Here is a 22599-nt window from a genome sequence, read left to right on the forward strand (position 1 = left end):
CTTCCCGCCTTCCCCGCAGCAGCCTCCCGCAGTTTCTTCGTGGTTCTGAAACCTCGACCTTCCCGAGACACCATCGGGGCACAGGCTGGGGCTGGGAGTCACACTGGCGAGGATTGGAAAAGGTGGGGGGAGTGGAAACACCTGGTCCGCAGGTGGGGCGGGGAAGCAGCCAATCAGAACCCAGCTCTCCCTAGAGGCCGGGCCAGCCCCTCAGCCCCGCCCCTCGGTGGTGCTATAGCAACTTCTTCCCGAGGGGCACGAGGGGGAGGGAGGCACAGAGCGCTCTGTGCTCTGATTGGTTTCAGGACTTGGGGCGGGGCTGGCGCATCCTCAAGGCGGCCCCTGTAAATTTGCATTTCCGGAAGCGGACTGGGTCCTAATTGGCCCTTCGGCCTGGAGGCGGGACGACTTCCTCAGGGTCATTCAGAAATAACTGCACAGGGAAGGAATGGCTATTTTTCACAACAATCCGGAATTAGCCTAATATACAAGACGGAAAGTCAGGAGCAATTTCTGCAGGTTATGGGAGCTAGTACAGGACAGAACCAAACCTTCAGGTTCTAGATTTTTCTCACTACAACCAGGAACAAAGGGGTTAACCATGTCCATGCACAGTCCCTGGGTGCCCGGAGCTCTTCTAGTGCCGCTCTCTCGTTCTGACTCTCACGGAGGGCGGACCAGACGCCTTCCCCCTCTCCTGTGTGCTGAGAGCCTGGCAGACAGGGCCTAACTTTGGCTCTTCCCAGTAGCTTTCTACCACATCCCTGGCCTAGCAATGGAGTATTTTCACAGAACGGTGCCAGGAACATCTTCCCTCCCTTCTCTCCTCCCAAGAGGACTCAGCCCTGGCAGACTTTTGGCCACCATTCGCAGCTGATGACACTCCTCTTCAGACAGGGAGCTCAGGATTTGGGGTTCAGGAGTCCAGCCACCTGCTAACCCCGGCTCATGTATGGATCTCAGTCCCACCCTCAGCATGCCTTTCTCACTATAGGGCTCCAAAAGCCCACCTCTTCCCCTTGAGTCTACCCCTGCACACAGCCCTCTCGTGAGCTTGAAAATAAAGTTCAAATTTTCCACTATATGGATTTTCTCAGATCCTTCCTAGCTTCAAATCTTTTTTTTTGTCAGTCATGGAGCTTGAACTTGGGGCCTGGGCGCTGTCCCTCAGCCCTTCAGCTCAAGGCTAGTGCTCTACCACTTGAGCCACAGTGCCCGCTTCCAGCTCTGATATGGTGCTGAGGAATTGAACCCAAGGCCTCATGTATGCAAGGCAAGCACTCTACCGCTACCTTCTCATGCATGCAAGGCAAGCACTCTACCGCTACCTTCCCAGCCCCAAATCATTATGTTTTAATCCCAGCAACAGGGTGCTTCAATTCTTCACAAACACTGCTTCCCCCCAATTGCCTGGTCTTCATATAGTCAGTCTGCCTGAGCCACCCTCCTGTGCTCACTGTAACAAATCCACACCCATTTTTCAAGACTACACAGAGGACTATGGGAATGATTCAAATCATGCCACAAGACCCTGAGATCAATCTCAGTACCACCAAAAGGTTTTTTTAATAAGAAATAAAAAAAAACTAACCAACAATCATTTGGGTGTGGTGGTTCACATTTGTAATCCCAGCTCTCAAGACAGGAGACTCTTGAGTTCCAGGCCAACCTGTGCTACATAGCAAGACTGTTTCAGAAAACCAAAAAATAAAGACTACATGCAGACTTCACTTATCATGGGAAGCATTATTTGTACAACTCCAGTGCCATAAGCCATGTCCAGCATTCTGAGTAGGAGTCCAGTCATATCCTTTTGGGAGGAACTTCTGAATCTCTACCTCCTCTCCTTTTGTTCTTCAGTCTTCTCAGGGTCAGAAGGGGCTTATAGCATTGGAATGTACTGAAGGTCAGACAGGAAGATGGTCAGTGCTAACAAGGGTGAGTGGTCTGTGGAAGGCAAATTTCAGTGCCTGCAATCTCAGCACCAGGGAGCCCAAAGCAGGAGGATCGCAAGTTCCAGGCCAGCTTGTGCTACAGATCAAGGTCTGTCACAGTGCTCTCTCTTCCTCCTACAGTAGAGCTACTGACAGTGGACAATTGGGAGACATCACATAGAAATACTATACACGGACGGAGACCTCCCCATGTACTGGCTCTGGGGTGAGCCCAAGTAACAGGGGCATATGATACCAGTACAAAGTGCAGGTGGGGGTTCTCCGCTGTTGTTCAGAGGGAGGGGAGTGCCTCACACAGGCGGGGGCTGCAGGTAGCAGAGCTGGAGGTGGGGCCAGGTGGGGGGTGAGGGCTGGCCCAGCAGCTGGACTGAAAGCAACAGCAGCAGCAGGCCCAGGACCAGCCCTGGGACCAGCAGGTGCCAAGTGATCCTAGTGGGAAGGGGAGGCAAAAGAGGGGTTAGGGTGGGCCCCAGGGGAGCCATGGCCACCCCCTTCCTTCCAAAGCCACCTCTAGGGCACACCTGAGCACGTGGGGGCGCTGGGGAGGCAGGCAGTGCGAGGTCCAGGGCGGCCTAAATGGGACCAGCTCTGTCAGCACAGGCACCAGGACACCGAGCTCTGGCTCCACAGGGCTGCTGGAGGGACCAGAAGGAAGTAATGATTCCTGGGCTCTTTGTCTCAAGCTCCCTTCCCGGCCCCACAGTTCCCATTACCTGTCAGGAGGGCTTTGTGAGGTGTCTCCAGAGTCAGGATCTCTTAGAGGGACAGGGAGTGCAGCCTGGAAGGAAAAGGAGATGTCTGTGGCCTGGCCTTGGAGCAGCCACACAGGCCTCCTAGGGTTGGCTCACTGGCCCGGTGACCGCACTCTAAGCTGCCAGGTTGGCCACTGTTCTGCCAGCTTCTGGCTGTGCCCCTTGGCAGATCATCACACCTCTCTGCCTTGCTTTTCCATTTGCTAGGCAGGGAAGATGATGGTCTCCTCCTCACAGGATTATAGTAGAGGCCACATGCACGAGTACAGAGAAAGAAAGGGAAGGCCGCCAGGCGCCGGTGGCTCACGCCTGTCATCCTAGCTACTCAAGAGGCTGAGATCTGAGGATCGTGGTTCAAAGCCAGCCCAGGCAGGAAAGTCTGTGAGACTCTTATCTCCATTAAACCACCAGAAAACAGAATGTGATGCTGTGGCTCAAGTGGTAGAGCGCTAGAGCTGAAGAGCTGAGGGACGGCACCCAGGCCTAGAGTTCAAGCCCCACGACCGACAAAAACAAAAAGAAAAAAAAAGAAAAGAAAAGAAATAACGGGGAGGCTTCAGTACTGTCATCTCCACTTGTCCTGTCCTTTGCAGATGCCTATCCCTGGACTGGGTGGCGGGCAGCATTGGCACATCTCATATGCATTCCTGCCAGTGCCATGACCCACAGGCACTTTGAGATTAAAGCCTCCAAGGTTTCTCCAGAGACCAGACTCTCCCCACCATCCCCAGCCTCCCCTTCATAGATCTAGGCCTGCCCACACCCCCACCTTTGCTCCACATGACAGGGACAACCACCCAAGAAAACCGGAACACCGTCAATCCCAACCACTGTCTTCCCTGCTGCCAGCTACAACGCCAGGCATGGAGCCAGGCCCTTCACCATGGTGAGCTGGGGAAGGCAGTGCGGTGCTGGCTGAGGATGCTGCAGTGGAGTCCCTGTGGGAGTGGGATATGGTGGGAAGAGGGGGAGATTTGGGGCCCCCTGTTTGGAGTTGAGCTTCCTCAAGGAAGAGGCCTGGCTTCTTTCTCTCTCAGCACCCAGGTTCTTTCTCTTCCCTTCCGGGTTGTGATCCTCACTTTGCACTGCGGTTGTGAGGGGTGGCAGGGCTGGCGTGGGCACTGGGCTCTAAGGGAGCTGAGGCTGACTGGAGGCGCCTTCACCTCAACGTGTGGGCGCATGTGCGTGTGCATTTATGCAATCCGGGGGCACTGCCACGTCTGCCTGGGCTGTGGGGTGGTGGCTGTAGCCGGGTGTGTGTGGCTGGACGGTCTCTTGGGAACATTCTGGCCGCCCACTGGCTTCCCGGTCTTCCTCCACCTCACCAAACACTCTCATTAGCTACAGAGACTGCCTTGTTATCTCTTGGCCAAACGATTTTTCTGTCTGCTCCCGAGGCGTGGAGATGTGTGCATGTGGGGGCAGGTGTGGAGAAGATGGCAAGGAGGATTTCATCAGCCCCTGGGGGGTGGAAGTAAATGGGGACTGGAAGAAGTTTGGGGGACTGCCTACCATGGCCTGGCTCTCTTCTTCCTTATCTGTTGCTTCTTCCTCCTCCTCTTCCTCCTCTTCCTGTTCCTCCTCCTCCTCTTCTTCCTCCTCTTTTCTGGGTACCCTGAGGCTAAAAAATGTGACTCAGTGGCTCCCCTCTCTCCAACTCCCAGGCCACTGTGGGGCCTGCAATGCTGGGGTCCTCTTGGGGCGGTCTGGTGGGGTCTTGAGTATGGACTTCTCAGGATTTCTCATCAAATTCTCAAGAGGACTGGGACTCCCTGCCCAGGAGAATCCAGGCTCTGAGCTCTGTTCAACCCCAACCCTTTAGGTGTATGGGCTCAGCCCTGCACCTCCACCAGTCAGAGCCATCTCTTCAAGGATTCAGGTCCCAAGCTGCCCAAAGACCCACAAAGACTGACGTGTCTATATTGCCATCTGTTGGGACCAGGGTCCAGCCCTACATCTGCCATTACCACATGTTCTCATGGATACAAAACATATGATGGCAGGGTCTAAGCTCATGGTCTCCAGCTTCTATGTCAGTCAGACCTAACTGTCTGAACCCCTAAATTCCCACCTGGGACTCAGGCCACTGAGTACCCCTTTAGGTCAAGCCCCCAGTACTGGTCACCCCTAGGGGCTGCAGGATTCCCCACCTTCCTCTTTCCTTGCTTCCCACCCTGGGGTCTCACTGGAAGCTTTGGAAATGCAGCTGGAAGCAGCCCCACCCCCCTGTCGTCCCTTCTCCCTTCCAGTCCCTGATGACGCAGGGGGAGGTCATAGTATCCGAGCCCCCAGTCTGCCCGATCTCAGTTCTTGCCAGACAAGTCCAATTAGAGGCTGCACTGGCAGCCTCATTAGTTGTCACAGCAAGAGCCTGAAAGGAGAGTGGGGAGTGGGAGGCACCATTGGAAGCAGTGGCCCTAGGGTCGTGGTCTAGCATCTAATCTTCCTAAATGCTCAGAGGCGTGGACATGGCCTTGTGCCTATCTAGGATGAGACCTATGTAGGTCTCATCCATCCCAGGACTCCCTGGAGGCCCAGGGAGCAACTGACCACCACAAGCGGTCCCAACCCCTGACATCTATGCCTTCTTTCCCAGTGGTATCCTGGGATACCAGTCCTGTGGGGCCCCCAGCTGTCCTCTCCCTCAAGAAGCCCCAGCTGTTGGGGGTCTCTGTGGCAGCCATGAGTGGGTGAGGGAAATGCCATGTGACTTGGCGAGGTGTGCAGTCCTTACATTGGACACCTGGTGTGGATGCCATCAAAGATAGAGATGGTTTTGGGGAAACAAGCTCCTTACCACCCTGATGGCTTCTTGCTGCCTTCTTTGGGACGCACAGGCTCTCCATGGAAGGTGCTCTGTGGAGATGCAAAGGTTAGATCTCCCCTAGCTCCTGTCACACAGAGGCCGAGCCAATCTGCATAGGACCTATGTACAGAGCCTCTCCTGGGCGGCAGGCTGCCCACAAATCCACCACATTTCTTCAAGTCCTCCTTCGTGCCTCCCACTTGGGAGGACTCTATCATTCCCCAGGAAAAGAAGCCAGAAATGAGCCGGTTGTTTTGGATTTTACCAAGCCCTCTTTTCCTATGGGACGTGGAAACCCGGGTACCCTAGGCTCCTTGGGTGCCCCAGAAACCCTTCCACTTGCCTGTGTCCAGAAGGCACTCAGTCTTTCCTTTCCAACCCCACTCTCTTGTCTGTCCTGGGCCAGTCGTCCCACCTTCTACCCCTATGACCCAGGGACCTGTTTCCTCCAGACACATCACTGAGAAAACTGTTTTCTCAGCCATTCCCTGAGCGCTAGCTGTGGGCCTCTGACTGCCTCTGGTAGTGGCTGGATGTCCATCATCTCACAGTCATAAGGTAAAGCTCAGTGTCTTTCTCCTCCCTTCTCATCAGGCACCTCCTACAGCCTGTCTGTCCCCAGCCCTGGGAAAACAAGTTTCTCCTGGAAGGGAGGTGAACAGGTCTGAAGTGGTGGAGCTTTCAAGATGATCAATATTGTTCAGAAAGCTTCCAATGTTCTCTTTAAAAAGGAGTTCTTTCAAAGGGAGCAGAAGAAAATGTTTTCAGTTCTGGGTATTGAAGATAACTTGCTTTAGGGGTTTCAAATGATGAATATGTTCAGGTCATTATAGAAGTTATAGAAGTAGCTATTTAAGTTTAGATCTTATTTTGAGTTTGCCATGCATGCATGCCTGTAAAAAGAATTCCAACACTTGGGAGGCTGAGGCAGGAGGATCATGATTTTGAGGCAGTTCAGGACTACGTAGTGAGACTATCACAAAAATCCAAGAGCTGAGGGTGCAGTCAAGTAGTAGAATGCTCCCCTAAAGAAGAGATACTATAGTGACTGTTAAGTTTTTCTTTTTTTTTTTTTGTCAGTCATGGGGCTTGAACTCTGGGTCTGAGCATTGTCCCTCCGCTCTTCAGCTCAAGGCGAGCGCTCTACCACTTGAGCTACAGCACCACTTCTGGTTTTCTGGTGGTTTATTGGAGATAAGAGTTTCACAGACTCTCTGCCCAGGTTGGCTTTGAACCGTGATCCTCGGATCTCAGCCTCCTGAGTAACTAGGATTACAGGCGTGAGCCACTGGTGCCTGGCTGTTAAGTTTTTCTTAAAGGTGCCTTCTATTCAAAATGTAAATCCTAAAGTAACAACATCAAACCCTAAAGATACACAAACAAGCCTCAAACAAAGCAAGCTGTAAATACTTGATGTACCTCACAGTGACAGGATAGATAACTTGTTTTCTTTTCTTTTTTTTTTTTTTGTCAGTCATGGGGCCTGAACTCTGGGCCTGGGTGCTGTCCTTCAGCTCTTTAGCTCAAGGCTAGTGTTCTACCACTTGAGCCACAGCGCCACTTCCAGCTTTTTCTGCTTATGTGGTGCTGAGAAATTGAACCCAGGGCATCATGCATGCAAGGCAGGCACTCTACCACTGAGCCACCTTCCCAGCCCCGACTTGTTTTCTTATAGCCATACAATTTAAAATCCTGACAGTGTTTTCATGTTCTGTTTTGTTGTTTTTGCTTTATCTTTTTTTTTTTTTTTTTTTTGGCAGGATCTCACTCTGTAGCACAGGCTGGCTTCAAACTGTGGACCTGCTTCAACCTCCCAAGTGCTAGGATTACAGGTGTATGCCACCATGCCCAGCCTAACAATGTTTCTACAAAAGGAAACAATAAACATCAAAGCTCAATTTGTGTTTGTTTCCTTGTGTCTGTCTCCAGGGCAGGGATGGGATCATGACTGGCTTGTGGCTCAATGTTCAGCACACAGCAGATCTTCCCTAAACATTTGCTCACTGGTTAAGAAACAAAGGTGGCAGATGGCAGCCTGAGGTCTCCTTTCCCAGCTCCTGGGCTCCTGAGGTCTCTGAGCCCTTCCACTCACCTGTTCATCAGCGTCAGCCAGGCTGTCAGTGTCAGTGGGGGCTTCTGCCAGTGGGAATTCTGCCTCTTTGCTGGGATCCCTTGGAACCTCCTCCCACTGCCACACACCACACAGAGGACTGGAGAGATCAGTATTTGGCACTTCTTGTTTCTGGGGAGAAGAAGTTGTTTCTGAGGGCAGGGCAGGCCAGACCAGGGCAGAAGGCAAGGCCAAGATGGAGATGCAGGTGAGCCAGGCTTAGGCATGAGGCTGGGAATAAAGGGACTGGAGAGGGAAAGGGCTGGCATGAGGCTGGAATGGGGAAGGCACAGGACTGGGGTGGAAGGATTTGGTGCCAGGACCGCAGATTGGGTTAGGGATGAAGTTAAGGAAGGAATGGTCACAGTCAGTCAGGATGGGGATGAGTTGGGGCCAGGTGAGAGCTGGTCCTGGCCCAGCAGCTGGCATCTGAGGTAGCAAGAGAGTTCAAGAAGGGCTAAGATCAGCAGCAGTGTGATTAGGGCTTCAAGTTGACCAGCCCCTCTCTGCTCCCCCAGGACCCCCAGTCCCAGAATTCTGGGGCTGCAGATCAGAGTTTCTCCATCAAAGACTGGTGTTGTGCCTACCTGTTGAATGGCTTGGATCTCTAAACCCAGCGATGGGGGCAGTGACGCAGTCCAGCCTGCTCCTCTTACCGGGGCCCCTTCCAGCAGCCTAGCCACACAGAGGGAAAAGGAGGCTGCCTCCAGGCCCACCAGGACTCAGCCTACCTGGGGTTCCTGCCCTGCCCACCCGGCTACAGGCCAGGAGCCCCATCTGGGTCTCCCTCTTGCCTCCTCCCTCCCCCATGCCACTCACTCATCCGGCCCCTCCTGGGTCTGACTCAGCTGCTCCTCCAGATGAGAGATTTCTAGCCTCAGTTCCTGAAAGGGACACTGGACATGGGGCACCCCTGGCTGTCCCCTCTGCCCCTGCCCTCTCCCATATCCATCCCACTTCCCAGCTGCAGACCACACCAAGGGACTAGGAGAAGAGTGCAGTGACAGATCTAGGAAGCACAAGAGAGCAGCATCACCCAGCAAGTGCAGTGCTGGGGAAATAAAGAGAAGGCAGACACTGATGCTAAGGGGCTTGCAGAGGCCAGGGAAACCCCTAAAGAAGAAAGCCCCAAAGCCAAGTACCAGTAGCTCACGCCTGTAATCCTAGCTACTCAGGAGGCTCAGATCTGAGGATCATGGTTCAAAGCCTACCTGGGCAGAAAAGTCCGTGAGACTCCTATCTCCAATTAACCACCAGAAAACTGGAAGTGGAGCTGTGGCTCAAGTGGTAGAGCTAGTACTAGCCTTTAGCTGAAGAGCTGAGTGACAGTGTCCAGGCTCAGAGGTCAAGACCTATGACCTACCCCCTACCCCCCACCCCCGCAAAAAAAGAATAAAGCTCCAGAGTCAGGGTGCCAGTGGATCATGCCTGTAACCCTAGAAGGTTGAGATCTGAGGATCACAGTTCAAAGGCAGCCCTGGCAGCAAAGTCTGTGAGACTCTTATATCCAGTGAACCACCAAAAAGCTGGAAATGGAGCTGTTTCAAGTGGCAGAGCACAGCCTTGAGCAAAAAACCTAAGGCTAAGGGACAGAGTTCAAGCTCTGAGTTCAAGCCCTAGGATCAACACATGCGTGTGCGTGTGTGTGCGTGCACACCGTGCACACACAGAGATTGAGTCACTCAGGGACAGATAAACACAGATGCCAAGGTGAGAACACCAGGGACGCCAGCAGAGCCAGGGTGGGGGTGCCCAGAGAAGATACCATACTGGGGGGAGCCAGAGATCCACAGGAGGGAGGGGCAGAGAAAAGTGAGAAGGCAGCCACCGAGCACAGCCACACAGCAGGGGTGGAAGCCAGGTGCGCAGCCAGGCAGGTAGGGAGGAAGCATGGCAGGCAGGAAGTGTGGCAGGCAGGAAGAGGCCTTGAGGGGCGAGGCCGGGAGAGGGGGTGGGTACCTGGGTGGTTGTTCTGTATTCCTCCAAAGTCTTGGCTAGGCTCTCGGCGTGCAGGGTGCGCTGGAAAAGCCAAAGGTGCCTGAGACTGTGCCCAGCACCGCCCCCCCCCAACATGGCTGCTGCTGTTGGGGATGGAATGTGGTGACTGGGGTTGAGAGGGGACAGCTAGGGTGGGGGACAGGATGGAGAGGGACCTCTAGATCCCATGGGATCATGCATGTGAATTTAGGGAAACCTCCAACCCTCTGGGCTGCTTCTCTAGGGGTCAGACATGGACTTCCTTGGCTAGACGAGGGACAGAAGGCAGGGGGTATGGGGGGCAGCAGTTCTCACCCCAGGCCTCCTCACCTCGGACAGAATGGCATCTCGCTGGCAAATGAGGCGTTCATATTCAAACAGCTGCCTCTGCCGAGGAAGCAGCATATCAGTCTCTTCACCCTTAGGCCACCTCAGCCTGAGCCTGAGCCTCCCTCTGGCTCATCCCATCCTCCCAAGGCCCTCTCCTCAGCTCTGGAACATCCCTGAACATCAGCAACCCTCTGGGGGATTCAGGCCTGAGGGAGGGTGGCACCTTCAATGTGTCCTTCTCCGTGGCCAGCTCCTCACTCCTCCTCTTCACTCCATCCCGCTCAGCCAGCAGCTTTCCATTCTGGGGAAGGAACGGCCTGCCATAACTTTCTCTTAGCTACCTCAGGCCTCCTGTGAAGCACTTCCTATGTCTTAGCCCCTTGAACTCCCCAACTATCCTGGGGGACCTGAGCTCTAATTTCTTCATGTGTGGCTTTCTCTCTCAATAAGCAAGAGAAAAATAGAACTTACTCCTTGGGTCCGATTTGCTACTTCCTATCCCACTTGCTGTGGATTCAATGAGCTGATGATTTCTAACATCCTCTGATAACCATCCTTCTTTTGAGACAGGGTCTTGCTCATATAGCTACTGACTTTGAATTCTCAGTTCTCCTGCTTCAAGCCTTCTAACTGCTTGGATTACAGAGAAGAATATCCCACTTTATTGGATTACAATTTTTTTCTTTTAGCATACACGAAAAGTAGAAAGCACAGTATAACCAGGCGTAGTGCTCATGCTTGTAATCCCAGTAGCAACTTGGAAGGTGTTGAGAGGATTACTGTTCAAGGTCATCTTAGGGAGAAAATTATTATTATTATTATTTTGTCGGTCATGGGGCTTGAACTCTGGGCCTGGGTGCTGTCCTTCAGCTCTTCAGCTCAAGGTGAGCACTCTACCACTCAGCCACAGCGCCACAGCGCCACTTACGTTTTTTTAAGTGGTTTATTGGAGATAAGAGTCTTAAGGACTTCCCTGCCTGGGCTGGCTTTGAACCATGATCCTCAGATCTTAGCCCCCTGAGTAGCTAGGATTACAGGCCTGAGCCACTGATGCCCTGCATGGGGGAGGGGAATTATTGAGCCCCTCAACTTAACAAAAACAACAAACAAGGCCTGGTGGCACACACACATCATTTCAGCTACACAGGAAGGGTGAGTATGAAGAGCTTCAGTCTAGACTGGCATGGACAACAAAAATGGAAGGCCCAGTTTGAAAGACAATTGAAAAGCCAGGCACTAGTGGCTCACGCCTGTAATCCTAGCTACTCAGGAGGCTGAGATCTAAGGATCGCAGTTCAAAGCCAGCCTGGGCAAGAACATCCATAAGATTCTTATCTCCAATCAACCACCAGAAAACGAGAAGTGGCGCTGTGGCTCAAGTGGTAGAGTGCTTGCCTTGAGCTGAAGAGCTCAGGGCCAGCACCCAGGCCCAGAGTTCAAGCCCCATGACTGACAAAAAAAGAGAAAAAACTAAAAGAGGGTGGTGGTGTGATTCATGCAGAACATCTGCTTAGCAAGTCCAAGGCCCTGAAATCAACCAGTAATGTGCGTGCGCGCGCGCGCGCATACACACACACACACACACACACACACACACACACACACACACACACACACACACACATCTCACCATAAAATTCCATTAGCCATTATTAGTTGTCAGTTCTAATAACTTATGCCTTTTCCTTGTTTTGCTTATTCTCCAGACCTCTCATTTTAAAATTATTTTAAAGCAAAAGCACCACATTACGCCATCGGATGTTCCTGCAGCACTGTCTCCTACCTGAGCACTGCCTTCCTGCACAGAGCTGGACCACATCGCCATCCATACAACAAGCAATGACCCCTTAGTGTCATTCGTATGGAGGGCTAGGGAATCTCCCAAATACCTTTTTATAGGCTGGGAATGTGGCTTAATGGCAAGTGCTTGCCTAGCACATATGAAGCCCTGGGTTCGATTCTTCAGTACCAGATAATCAGAAAAGGCCAGAAGTGGTGCTGTGGCTTAAGTGCTAGAGGGCTAGCCTGAGCAAAAGCAGCTCAGGGACAGTGCCCGGGCCACTGAGTTTAGGCCTCAGGACTGGAAAAAAACCAAAACCAAAAATGAAAAACAAATGCCTTTGAACATTTCATTTGTTTTGGTGAAGATCCACACAAAGACCCAATTGCTTTCGGGGAGCGGGTACCCTATCTTTAACTGTAAATTTTCCCTTTATCACTTCTGTGGTAGAAAAAGATTTGTCAGGCCATGCACCAGTGGCTCACGCCTATAATCCCAGTTACTCAGGAGGCTAAGATCTGAGGATTGCAGTGCAAATCCAGCCCAGACAGGACTCTAATCTCCAATTAACCACTAGAAAACTGGAAGTGGTGCTATAGCTCAAAGTAGTAGAGTACTAGTCTTGAGCAAAAAAGCTCAGGGACAGGTCCCAGGCCCTGAGATCAAGCCCCACAACTGACAAAAAAGAAAGAAAAATAGGTTGCCAGGTAGAATTTGGCCCAATTTGCTTGGGCTGATTTTGCTCTGCTCACTGTGGTGAGCAGCCAGGCTGGGTATGTGGCTCACCCCTGCAATCCTAGCTGAGGCTAAGATTTGGAAGATCACACTGTTCAAAGTCAGATCAGGCAGAGAAACACTCAAGTCTCCATCTTGAAAAATGAGCAAAAAGCCAACCAGAGGAGGCATATCTCAAGTGGTAGGACACCTGTGGAGCAAGTAAGCAGAGTTTGAGCCTTGGGTTCAAACCCAATACCAGAAGAAAAAACAAAAGAAGGAAGATGGCCCAAGTCTGCAGGCTGAACTGTTGAGGTGGTCACAAAGGATGAGGTGGTCACAAAAGATGTATTTCAAGAGGTGCTGAGCCTTTCTCCTGTGCCCTTGGGGCCACAGAGGCCCACGAAGGCTGCTGAGCCGTTCTACTGTGTCCTCAGGGATGGAGGCCTGCTCCTCCCCCTCTGGTTGGCTTAGCTCCACATCCTCCATCAGCTGCCTTGGCTCTGTCTCAGCGGGCCTGGGCTGCCAGGTGAAGGGCGGAGGAAGGGCAGGCCAGGAATGCTGTGTCAACATCTGTCCACCTGGTGGGGATCTGCAGGCCAGGGCCAGGCCGCACGGCGGGGAGCTGGCTACTCAGCCGTCCTGCCTCCTGCAGGATGGGAGCTAGGATCTCCACAGCGGCACCTTCAGAGGGCTGAGTGTCCGTTACCCAGCATTACCCGTGGTAACCTGAGCACTCAATCCATAGCTGCTCCATAAGCAGCTGTGGTGGCGAGGAGGGAGCCAAGAATAGCCCAGTTTATTGAGCGAGCGAGCCAGCAAGCCAGTGAGGGAGAGAGCACCTAGGAAGTCCCATGCACTGGTCAAGGCACTTCAACTGGAAGCAACTCAGTGACAGTGCTTGTCTCTCGGGTCCTGGGCCCTGGATTCTGTTCCTACCACTTCAGAAGGAAGAAACCAAGAACAAAAAGATGAGGACTGGGAGGGAGGTGTCATGTGTCTCTCCAGGGTGCCTGTGTGTACATGGCATAGACAGGATTGAAACTCAGGGATGACTTGGGAGTCCCTGTTCTTGTTGGGTTCTTTTCCACTTTGGTTGATGTGCAAGTGCTAGGGATGACTAAAGGGGGGCCTTGCCATGTTAATCAAGTGCTCTACCACAGCCCCGGCTTGCCTATGTTCTTTGTACTGTAGCAGGATGACTGTATAATGATGCTGGTGAGCACTGAATGCAGGCCTGTGTGATGAGCATGGGCATTGTGTCCTGCTGCTGTCTCAGACTCCCAAAAGACCTCTGGTTTCAATCCTCCACAGCCCCCCATATCACATCAGTGAAGGGGACATGTGTGCCGAGAGCTCGGGCGCCTTCGTCCTCCCCTTCCCACCCCCTCCCCATATTCTTGTCAAACATGCCCCCTCACACTCTGTGCTGTGACTCCAGCGAAAGCCAGCACTATTGGATACTGAACTTCTCCCCTTCAGGTTGAGGCTGGTTTGCTGTAAGCAGCCAGGGCCTGGAGGGGGACAGGGGCAGGGCTAGGAGTGGGCGGACCTGGACTCAGGGCCTCCAGGCCTTGGCTTACCTCCTCCTGCAGAGTCTCCACCTCAGCCACCAGATGTTGCTGCTCCTTTTCCTGGGCAACCCAGACAAGACAAAGACTTCTTTTGCTGCTGACTTGCTCCCCAGAGCCCCCCACCCCACCCAAGAGCACAGTCAGGGTCCGGGGCATGAAAGAACAGGACTGTGTCTAGAGTCAAAAAAATAGGTGGCAGATAGGCCTGAGAAAGTAGGACCTGGAGCAGGGGAGGAAGCCAGATGACCTTGGCCCCTCCTACCCCACAGCCAGGCTCTATTGGCTGATGTCAAGAAGGGAACGGGCCAGGCGCCTTGGTGGCCCCCTGGGCTGGCACCCACCGTCTGCCGAGCCTGGGCCAAGAGGCTGCGATTCTGTTCCTCCAGGTTTTTGGCCAGAGTCTTCAAATCCTCCAGTTCCTCGTCCACAGCCTTGGCGAACTGCAGGGCCTGCTGGGTGCTGTGTGGAGCAGAAGCAAGGACCAGATGATGAGCAAGGGGGAGAGACAGGAGCAAAGGAATCCCGAGTAGGGAACACCCCGAGAGAGAAGGGCAGCACAGTGCAGGCTGGAGGAGCCGTTCATCTTTCCACTGAGGAAGTGAACAGAGACCTGGGGAGTGGGAGGCTAAGAGTGTGGACTGTGTCAGACATGAGGCATGGTGAGCAGAAGCAGGAAAAGGCCAGTGACACAGAGCATCACAGAGGAAAGGAGAGAGAGCCTAAGGGAGGGCACTACAAGGTCTCGGAGACAAGAACCAAAGGAATAGGGGCAAGGGAGCGAAGAGAAGGAAGACAAGTACAGGGCTGAGACACGGGGCAGGGGCTGCAGAGAGCCGGACACGGCTGGGGCCTCTCAGGAGTGAGCTGGCCCGGGTGCTGGGGTGGACCCACCTGCGGAGCTGCTTGCGCAGGGCGGAGATCTCCTCGCCCAGGCACGCAGAGCCCTCCTCGGCTGTCTCCACGCTGCGCTGCAGCTTGGCGTTCTCCCCGGCCAGGCGCCGGTTGCTGAGCTCCAGGTCCTCCAGGCTGCTCAGCAGGTCAGCTGTGGCAGGCCTGGGGGCCAAAAAGGGCCAAGTTAAGGCACAGCCAGACCCCTTTTGGGAACAGGGGAGGGAGGCATTAAGAGGGAGACAGGGTTCATGTGAAGAAACAGGAGCAGGACTGCTCTGTTCTTCCCCAGCTCTTGGCCCATGTCCCCTAGAGGACCCCAAACCTGACCCACATCTGGGCAGATTAGAGAAAACAGGGAGAGGAGGGGCAGGGAAGGGCCTGAGGATAGGTACGGCTCGGGTCGGGGGTCTTCGCCTCCAAAGCTCTCCAGGTTGGCTGGCTCCTCAGCTTCTGAGCTTCCTGGGGTGGGAGGGAGACAAGAGGGGTTTGGGCGTCATAGTGACCTAAACATGGGCCACTCCAGAGCCATGGCTTCCTCTCCCTTTGGTCTTCTGTTTTGCTCTGAGTCATCATCTGGAGTTCCCAGGGCTGCAGGCCTGGCCCATGTTCTGAAGCCTTTGTTCATTTCTTCCTGAGAGTCGGTCAGTCGACATGGCCGGGCTAAGCCCCTCCTCCTCCCTTATGCCCAACGCTGGGCAGCACCTCAACTTCCCCAGGTTCCAGCCCACTCCTCCTCATCTCCACAGTCTGTCTGCACGCAGGCCTGTACCCCTACCTGGGACTCTGTTCTACCCCTCCTCTTCCCACTGCCTGACTTGGCTCAGACTTGTTCTACTAGACCCTCAAGCCAGCTTCCTGGTCTCCACTCTCTTCTTCCTGTCCTTCTACTGGGCCCACAGCTGGCCTGCCCCCCCCCTCTTTTTTTTTTTATCAGTCATGGGGCTTGAACTCTGAGCCTGGACGCTATCCCTCAGCTCTTCAGCTCAAGGTGAGTGCTCTACCACTTGAGCCACAGCGCCACTTCTGGTTGTTTTCTGGTGGTTAATTGGAGATAAGGGTCTCACAGGGGGTGGGGGGAGGCTGGGAAGGGATGTGAAGGGTAAACAAAGGAGGAGGCTGCAATGCTTGGTAAGAAATGTACGCATTATCCTGCCCATGTAATTGTAACCCCTCTGTACAGTATGTTCACAAAAAATAAAAATTAAAATTAAAAAAAAAAGAGTCTCACAGACTTTCATGCCCAGGCTGGCTTCGAACCATGATCCTCAGATCTCAGCCTGCTGAGTAGCTAGGATTACAGGTGTGAGCCACTGCCACCTAGCAGCCTGCCCCTTCTGACCTAAGAGATGCTAGCAATATGCAGTTTTAGTTTGGGTTTCATAAGGCAAGAGAAATATAACATGACCACTTTTTGTTATGTGTGCTGGTACTGAGGGGGGCTTGAACTCAGGGCCTGGGCTCTATTTCCTCATTTTCTCATCCAACTCTAGTGCTCTACTCCTTGAGTCACAGCTCCACTTCTAGCTTTTTGGCTGGAGATAATAGTTGCTCAGTTTCTGCACAAGCTGGCTTTGAATTGTGATCCTAAAATGTCAGCCTCCTGAGTGGCTAGGTTGGCAGGTGTGAGCCACTCGTGCCTAGATAGAGATATGGCCACCTTTGTAGATAGAGGCTCTTGTCCTTGGTGTGACCTCCTGGGCACAGGAAAGTGAGCAAAGCAACCCACCCTGACCCAGGGCGAGGCCTGAGCAGCCAGGCAGCTGATCCAGAAACAGGCATCTGGGTCTACCAGTGAACCAGGAATGAGGGAACCTGGGGGTCTGAGCACCTCAGGTCTTTTCTTTTGAGGTGTGAAGGGTGAGGACAGGCAGGGTAGACCTGAGGGCCAGGGAAGAGACCCTGCGGGGACTGGAGCAGAAGGAGGCGGCACCAGGTCCTCAGTGGGTCTAGAACAGGGTAGTATTGGGAGGAAGGGTTAGAAACAATCCTGGGGGAAAAAACCCCAAACCTAAAAGCTCGGAGAAGACAACAGGACAGTCAGAGAGGCACCTAGAAAGCCACACTCACAGCTCCAAGGGAGAGCAAAGAGGTCTAGCTACCCTTCATCCCTTTCTCTGGTGGATGGGGACCCCCTCCCCCCTCACCCCACTGACCCCACACGAGTCCTTCTATATATAGCCTCTCACCAGATGGCAGGTGCTGGGGGGCCAGGGCTCCCTCCGAGGCGGTCTCTTCTGCCAGCTCTAATCCCCTGTATCAAAGGGATGAGGCTTAGCCCCCTGCAGCCACCACAATTGGGACCTGCCACGGCAGGGGACAGCGCAGGGAGGGGGGAGGATGAGTCAGGTGAGAGTGGGTGGCTGCAGGAGGAAGGTGAGGCCAGATGGCAAGTGCCCAGGGCCAGATGGCAAAGCAGGAGGGGCCAGGACTGGGTTGGTGAAGGGATGGGCAGGGGCTCTCTTCATCTCCAGACCCCTTTTGTTTCTGCCTTGCAGAACCCCTGTACCCCTCCCTCTCCACCCCATTTGTAATTTTTTTCGCCTTTGTAACCTCATTTCAACCCACAGTAGGTCCCTGGGCCGACCAGGTGCTGGATGCAGTAAGCAGGTATGAGGGTTAGACTTGAATAAGGACCTCCCCGGACAGGCTGGAGGTGCAGGGACTCACCCATGCAGCTGACACGCAGCTATCCAGTCCCGCATGACCACCAGGAAGGTGTCCAAGTCTACAGTGGCATCTGGGCCCTGCCCGTCGGGGTCTAGACTGTGGGCCAGCGTTTGGAGACGTGCATCCTGAGGACCTTGGCCTGTCACTGCCTCCAAGTAGCCTAGCACATGTGTCACAGCCACAGAGCCTGGGAGAAAGCACACCATGGGTGGGGCCGGGTTGGGCAGTGCAGTATGGGGGTGCAGGATGTCGCTGGCTAGCTTGGTGGTGCCCCTGGCCTACGGCGTGTAGATGTCTTGGGAAGGTCCTTGTCTCTCCTCTGAGTCAACTTTCTACTCATCCCACAGTGTGGACCAAAGACGACAGAGTGGAGGAGCAGTAGTGTATGCTCCCCAGGCCCAGGGTGGTCCCCAAAGCCCTCCCTCTTCCATCAGGGTTTCCCAAGTTCTCTCCATCCTAGAAGACCACCGTCCCCTTTCCTGAAGCTTCCATAATCACCTATTTGCTCCTTCAGGAGACTTGAGGAGGGCCCCTAGCTCAGTCCTCTGTGGTACTCCAGTTCCCAGACACCCTCCTTTGCTCCCCTGTCCCCCCACCTGTCCTCTGAGGGTCACAGGCTTCGAACGTAGAGTTGAGAATTTGCTCCTCTAGGTTGAGCAGTGGTCCTGAGCTCACTTCCTCAGGTTGCTCCCACAGGTACACTAAGGAGACAAGATGGGGACACCAGGTCCTCAGCCCTTGGGCTCTGCCAAGGGGAGGGAATTCCCTCCCAGATGCTTGGGGCTAGAACTGGGGGTGAGCAGCAGGAAGCGGTGGGTGAGATGACAACATGAAGGTCTTTGAGTCACTGTGTGTCCAACTGGCTGCGGACTCCAGATCACAAGTTTGATGTCATCCTTGCCTCCTCTCTTCTCCAGCCTCCCAGCCTGGGCTCTGAGGGGACCAGGAGTTGGGGAGGGCAAGGAGGAGAGGATTGTGGGAGGAGCTACGGGCAAGGTGGGGGTGCTTAGGAGCCAGGAACAATCCAATAAAGCACGGCGGCCTGCATCGATCCTGCCCACTTCATCTCCGGTCTCCCAGTCTGCCCCAGGGACCTGGTCCTTTCCCTCCCTTTATCCTCAGCCAAGGATAGCATCATAGGAGCCAGCGGAGCCTGAGGCCTGGAGCCTGAGATGGGGAGGGATGGGTGATGCTTGCGGGACAGAGTTGGGCTCAGAGCCCAGCTGCATGTCCGTGGGCAAAGAGCTTGGCCTTTCACATTCACGTGCATGAGTGGGTATGTGTGTGTACACATGTAGGCCTGTCCCAGGGTTGCTAATGTCATCAGTCGGCATGCAGCAGGTGCTTGATAAGTGCTCCATAACTTAGGGGAGATTCTCCATTCCACGAGTCCCTGGACTGACCCAGCCTCTCCCAGGCCCCCAAATCTCTCTCTTGGCCTTGGCCTACTGGGGGCTGCAGCTCACTGCACACAGTCTACAGGACCAGGGACCTGGGCTGGGGGCCCTGTGGTCTTGAGCAAGAGACTTGACCACAGCAAGATGTCACCGGTTCTGTTCCGTCTTTCCTCCTTGATTTCCTTCCTCAGAGCCCCTATCTCCCCATCCCTGCCTCTCTTTATCTTTTCCCCAGTGTTTCTCTCCTCTGGGCCCAGCCTCTGTGTCTCTATGGTCCTTACTCAGCTTTCCTTCCTCATCTCTCCTCCCTGTGTTTCTCTTCCCATATCTCAGCGATTGTTCCCTGAGCCTTCTCTTTCCCTGCTCCTGTCTCTTCCTGGTCTTTCTCTCTCTGCATCTCCTGGGTGTGTCCCCCTCTCCTAAGGGTGCCTCTGGAGCTGGCTTAGCCTGTGCACGCTGTTCCCAGTGGTCTCACGCCCTCTGCTGGTATAAGAGAAGTTCAGACAGCAGTTACTAACCAGAACCCTGGGAGCTACCTATCATCCACCAATCTGGCAAGTCTCCTGAGCCCATGGCATAGAACAAGGGCCTTGGGACAAGCTGCAGGCTGTGCCAGGAACACCTGGGAGTCTCTAGGAAAGGGACCTTGTTTCTGCCATCACACTAGGCTCTCCTGCCTGGCACCTTCCCAAAGGTGTTACTCACAAACTTGTCTGTGTCTACACATTCATTCACACAGTAACTTAGTTCCTTCTAAATGCATCAAGCTAGGATAGTGCTGACAGGGCACACTGAGATACTCTGTTAAAATACACAGGTTGGTTTTTTTTGTGGTGGCACTTGGGTTTGAATTCAGGACCTTATGCTACCTAGACAAGTTCTTTACTACTTGAGCTATGCCCCAAATCCTTTTGCTTTTGCCATTTCAGACAGGGTTTCGCACTTTTGCCTGGGCCATCCTTAGATTGAGATTTCTTTCTTTCTCCACCTCCCAAATAGCTGGGATTATAGAAATGTATCACCGTGCCTAGCCTTACATTAAGAGCTAGAAAACATCACTGGAAACAAATGAGACTGGGTTGGTATATTTTACTATTAGTTATATGTAGAAAAGATACTAGTTTGGATCAATAGGAGGTTGAATAGAATCTATTATCAATACTCATTTCACCTTTTTCCTTTTATAAATTACACCTGTGGCTCACTTCTGGGACACCGTACTCTAGAGGACAGAGGCTAAAGAGGTGACACCAGACGTCAGTGCTGGAAGGGCAGCTTAGCAGGGAAGAGGGCAGGACAGAGGCGATGGGGAAGCTGTTTCATCCATAATTATAGGCAGTCTAAAGGGAGGGGGTGGAGTGTGGGATGTTCCATGCAGATAGTGCATGTGGATTTCTGCCCTCACACAGCCTGGCCTCCCAGAGCAGAGAGATGGGACATGGCAGCTGGTGGGAGCAGAGTAGACAGTCCACCATGGCTCCCTCCTGCTCATCTTGCACATCCAAGCCAGCTCTCCCAAGTCCCCAAATCACAGCCCAACACCCACTTATCCCAGCCAGCCCCCTCTTCCTCCTCCTCCAGGACAAACAGGGGCCCAGACACCTACTTTCTGTAGTGGGACTGCCAGCCTGGCCTTCTGGCAGGTCCATAGGCCCCTCTGCAGTCGCCAGTGAAGCCACCAGCCTCCCACCATCAATGGGAGGGACAGGAAAGGGACTCGCTGCCCAGAGAGCTCCTGGAAGGACACAAAGGGCATTAGTTTCCTCAGACCTGCCCCACTCAGGTGGGGCCCGGCCCCGCCCCACCTGCTCCCCAGGCCCTCTGGGTTCTCAGAACCTGTTTGGCACGCCGCCTCCACCAGTCAGCTCCCTCTGCGCTCTGACCTGTTTTTATGGTGTGGGGTGGCAAAACAGGGGCTTGAGGAGTGGACAGCAGAGATCCAAGTGCTAGTGGTGGTGGTGGTGGGGTCCCTGCTTTCCTAGAGGAAGGGGCAGGCCTCTTCTCCCAACCCTCCCAGCCCCGTGACTCAACCCCGTCCTCCACTTCTCTCCTTCAGAGCTCTGCCTAAGCCTCTATATCCTCTCCCTGGCCCCGTGTGTCAGCCTCTTGCTAGCCTCCAGTCTACACATACAACACCCCCCTCCCCCAAGCTGGCCTGTCCCCTCCCTTACTTTCTACGGTGCCCCAGTACCAGTGGCACAGCCCGTAGGAGCTCCCCGTAATCACACTGGATTCTCTGGTAACTCATAACCACAGCTGTTCCCCACAGGGGCCTGCTGTTCCTAGCTCTGGTCTCTGCCCCTGTGGGAAATGTTTCTCCCCTCCTAGGCTGAATGGTGTACTGTGTCTGGGCTTCTACAGAACCTGGCAGCTGACATTTGTGCCGCTTTTGTTCTATATTTGGATAGTTGGTGGCTCACACCAGCTCTTCCAGTCTCTCTAGTGCTCCCAGCTCTCCCAAGCACCCCAGTGGATAAGTCTATACCCTAGTGGCTGGGATACCACACAAGGGTCTCTGAAACCCCTTGCCTTTTGCCAAATATGTATGTATATACACACAGTATGTATAATGTATGTGAACTTTCTTCTTTTTTGTGCCTGTCCCAGGACTTGAACTCAGAGCTTAGGTGCTGTCCCTGAGATTTTTTTGTTTAAGGTTAGCACTCTACTTGAGCCATGGCATGACTTCCAGCCTTTTTTTTTTGGTGATTAATTGGAAATATGAGTCTCAGTCTTGTGTATTTCCTACCCAGGCTGGCTTCAAACAGAGATCAGATTCAGCCTCTTGAGTAGCTAGGATATAGGTGTGAGGCACTGGTGCCTGGCTATACTTTGTTGTTTTGTTTTTGTTTTTGCCAGAGCTGGGGTTTGAACTCAGAACCTTTAGCTCCATTGCTCAATGCTGGTGCTCTTCTGCTTGAACCACTGGTCTACTTATGACTTTTTGGTCATTAATTGGAGACAGGAGTCAGGGACTTTTCTGTCATTGGCTTTGAACTATAATCCTCAGATCTCATCCTTCTGAGTAGCAAGAATTATAGGTATACGACACCAGCACCTGCCTTATATTTACTTATTTGATTAAACAGTACTGGAAATGGAACTCAGGGTTTTCTCTTTACCTGACAAGCACTCTACCACTTGAATCACATCCCCAGCCTTTGTTATTTTATTGTTAAGACAGGGTTTAATTTACCAGGCTGGCCTCAAAACTTTTAAAAGCTGGGTGCCGGAGGCTCGCGCCTATAATCCTAGCTACTCAGGAGGCTGAGATCTGAGGGTTGCAGTTCAAAGCCAGCCCAGGCAGGAAAGTCCATGAGACTCTTTTTTTTTTTTTTTTTTTTTTTTTTGCTTATGTGGTGCTGAGGAATCGAACTCAGGGCTTCATGCATGCAAGGCAAGCACTCTACCACTGGGCCACCTTCCCAGCCCCATCCATGAGACTCTTATCTCCAATAAACCACTAGAAAACCAGAAGTGGCACTGTGGCGCAAGCAGTAGAGCTCTTGCCTTGAGCTGAAGAGCGCAGGGACAGCGCTCAGGCCCAGAGTTCAAGCCCACAAGTGACAAACAAACAAAAGCTCTTGATATTCCTGTCTCTGCCTGCCAAGCAGCTGGGATTACAGTTGCATACCACCAAGCTCAA

The 22599-nt window shown here is 53.3% G+C and overlaps 1 protein-coding gene across 1 annotated transcript; it reads right to left on the reverse strand.

Annotated features, from left to right (window-relative positions):
- Positions 1-2245: 2245 nt before the first annotated feature.
- Positions 2246-20602, reverse strand: Kash5 (KASH domain containing 5). The gene is made up of 17 exons (XM_042700103.1): positions 20560-20602; positions 18153-18257; positions 17557-17743; positions 17076-17140; positions 15282-15348; positions 14890-15051; positions 14340-14457; positions 14008-14058; positions 10154-10231; positions 9931-9987; positions 9583-9642; positions 8443-8507; positions 8211-8298; positions 7606-7755; positions 3590-3645; positions 2477-2590; positions 2246-2384 (listed from the first exon to the last, which is right to left on the reverse strand). The coding sequence occupies exons 1-17, from the start codon at positions 20600-20602 to the stop codon at positions 2246-2248; spliced, it is 1605 nt and encodes a 534-aa protein (XP_042556037.1).
- Positions 20603-22599: the final 1997 nt, after the last annotated feature.

Source organism: Dipodomys spectabilis, unplaced genomic scaffold (assembly GCF_019054845.1).
Source record: "Dipodomys spectabilis isolate Male_0828 unplaced genomic scaffold, ASM1905484v1 ptg000266l, whole genome shotgun sequence".
Classification (NCBI taxonomy): domain Eukaryota; kingdom Metazoa; phylum Chordata; class Mammalia; order Rodentia; family Heteromyidae; genus Dipodomys; species Dipodomys spectabilis.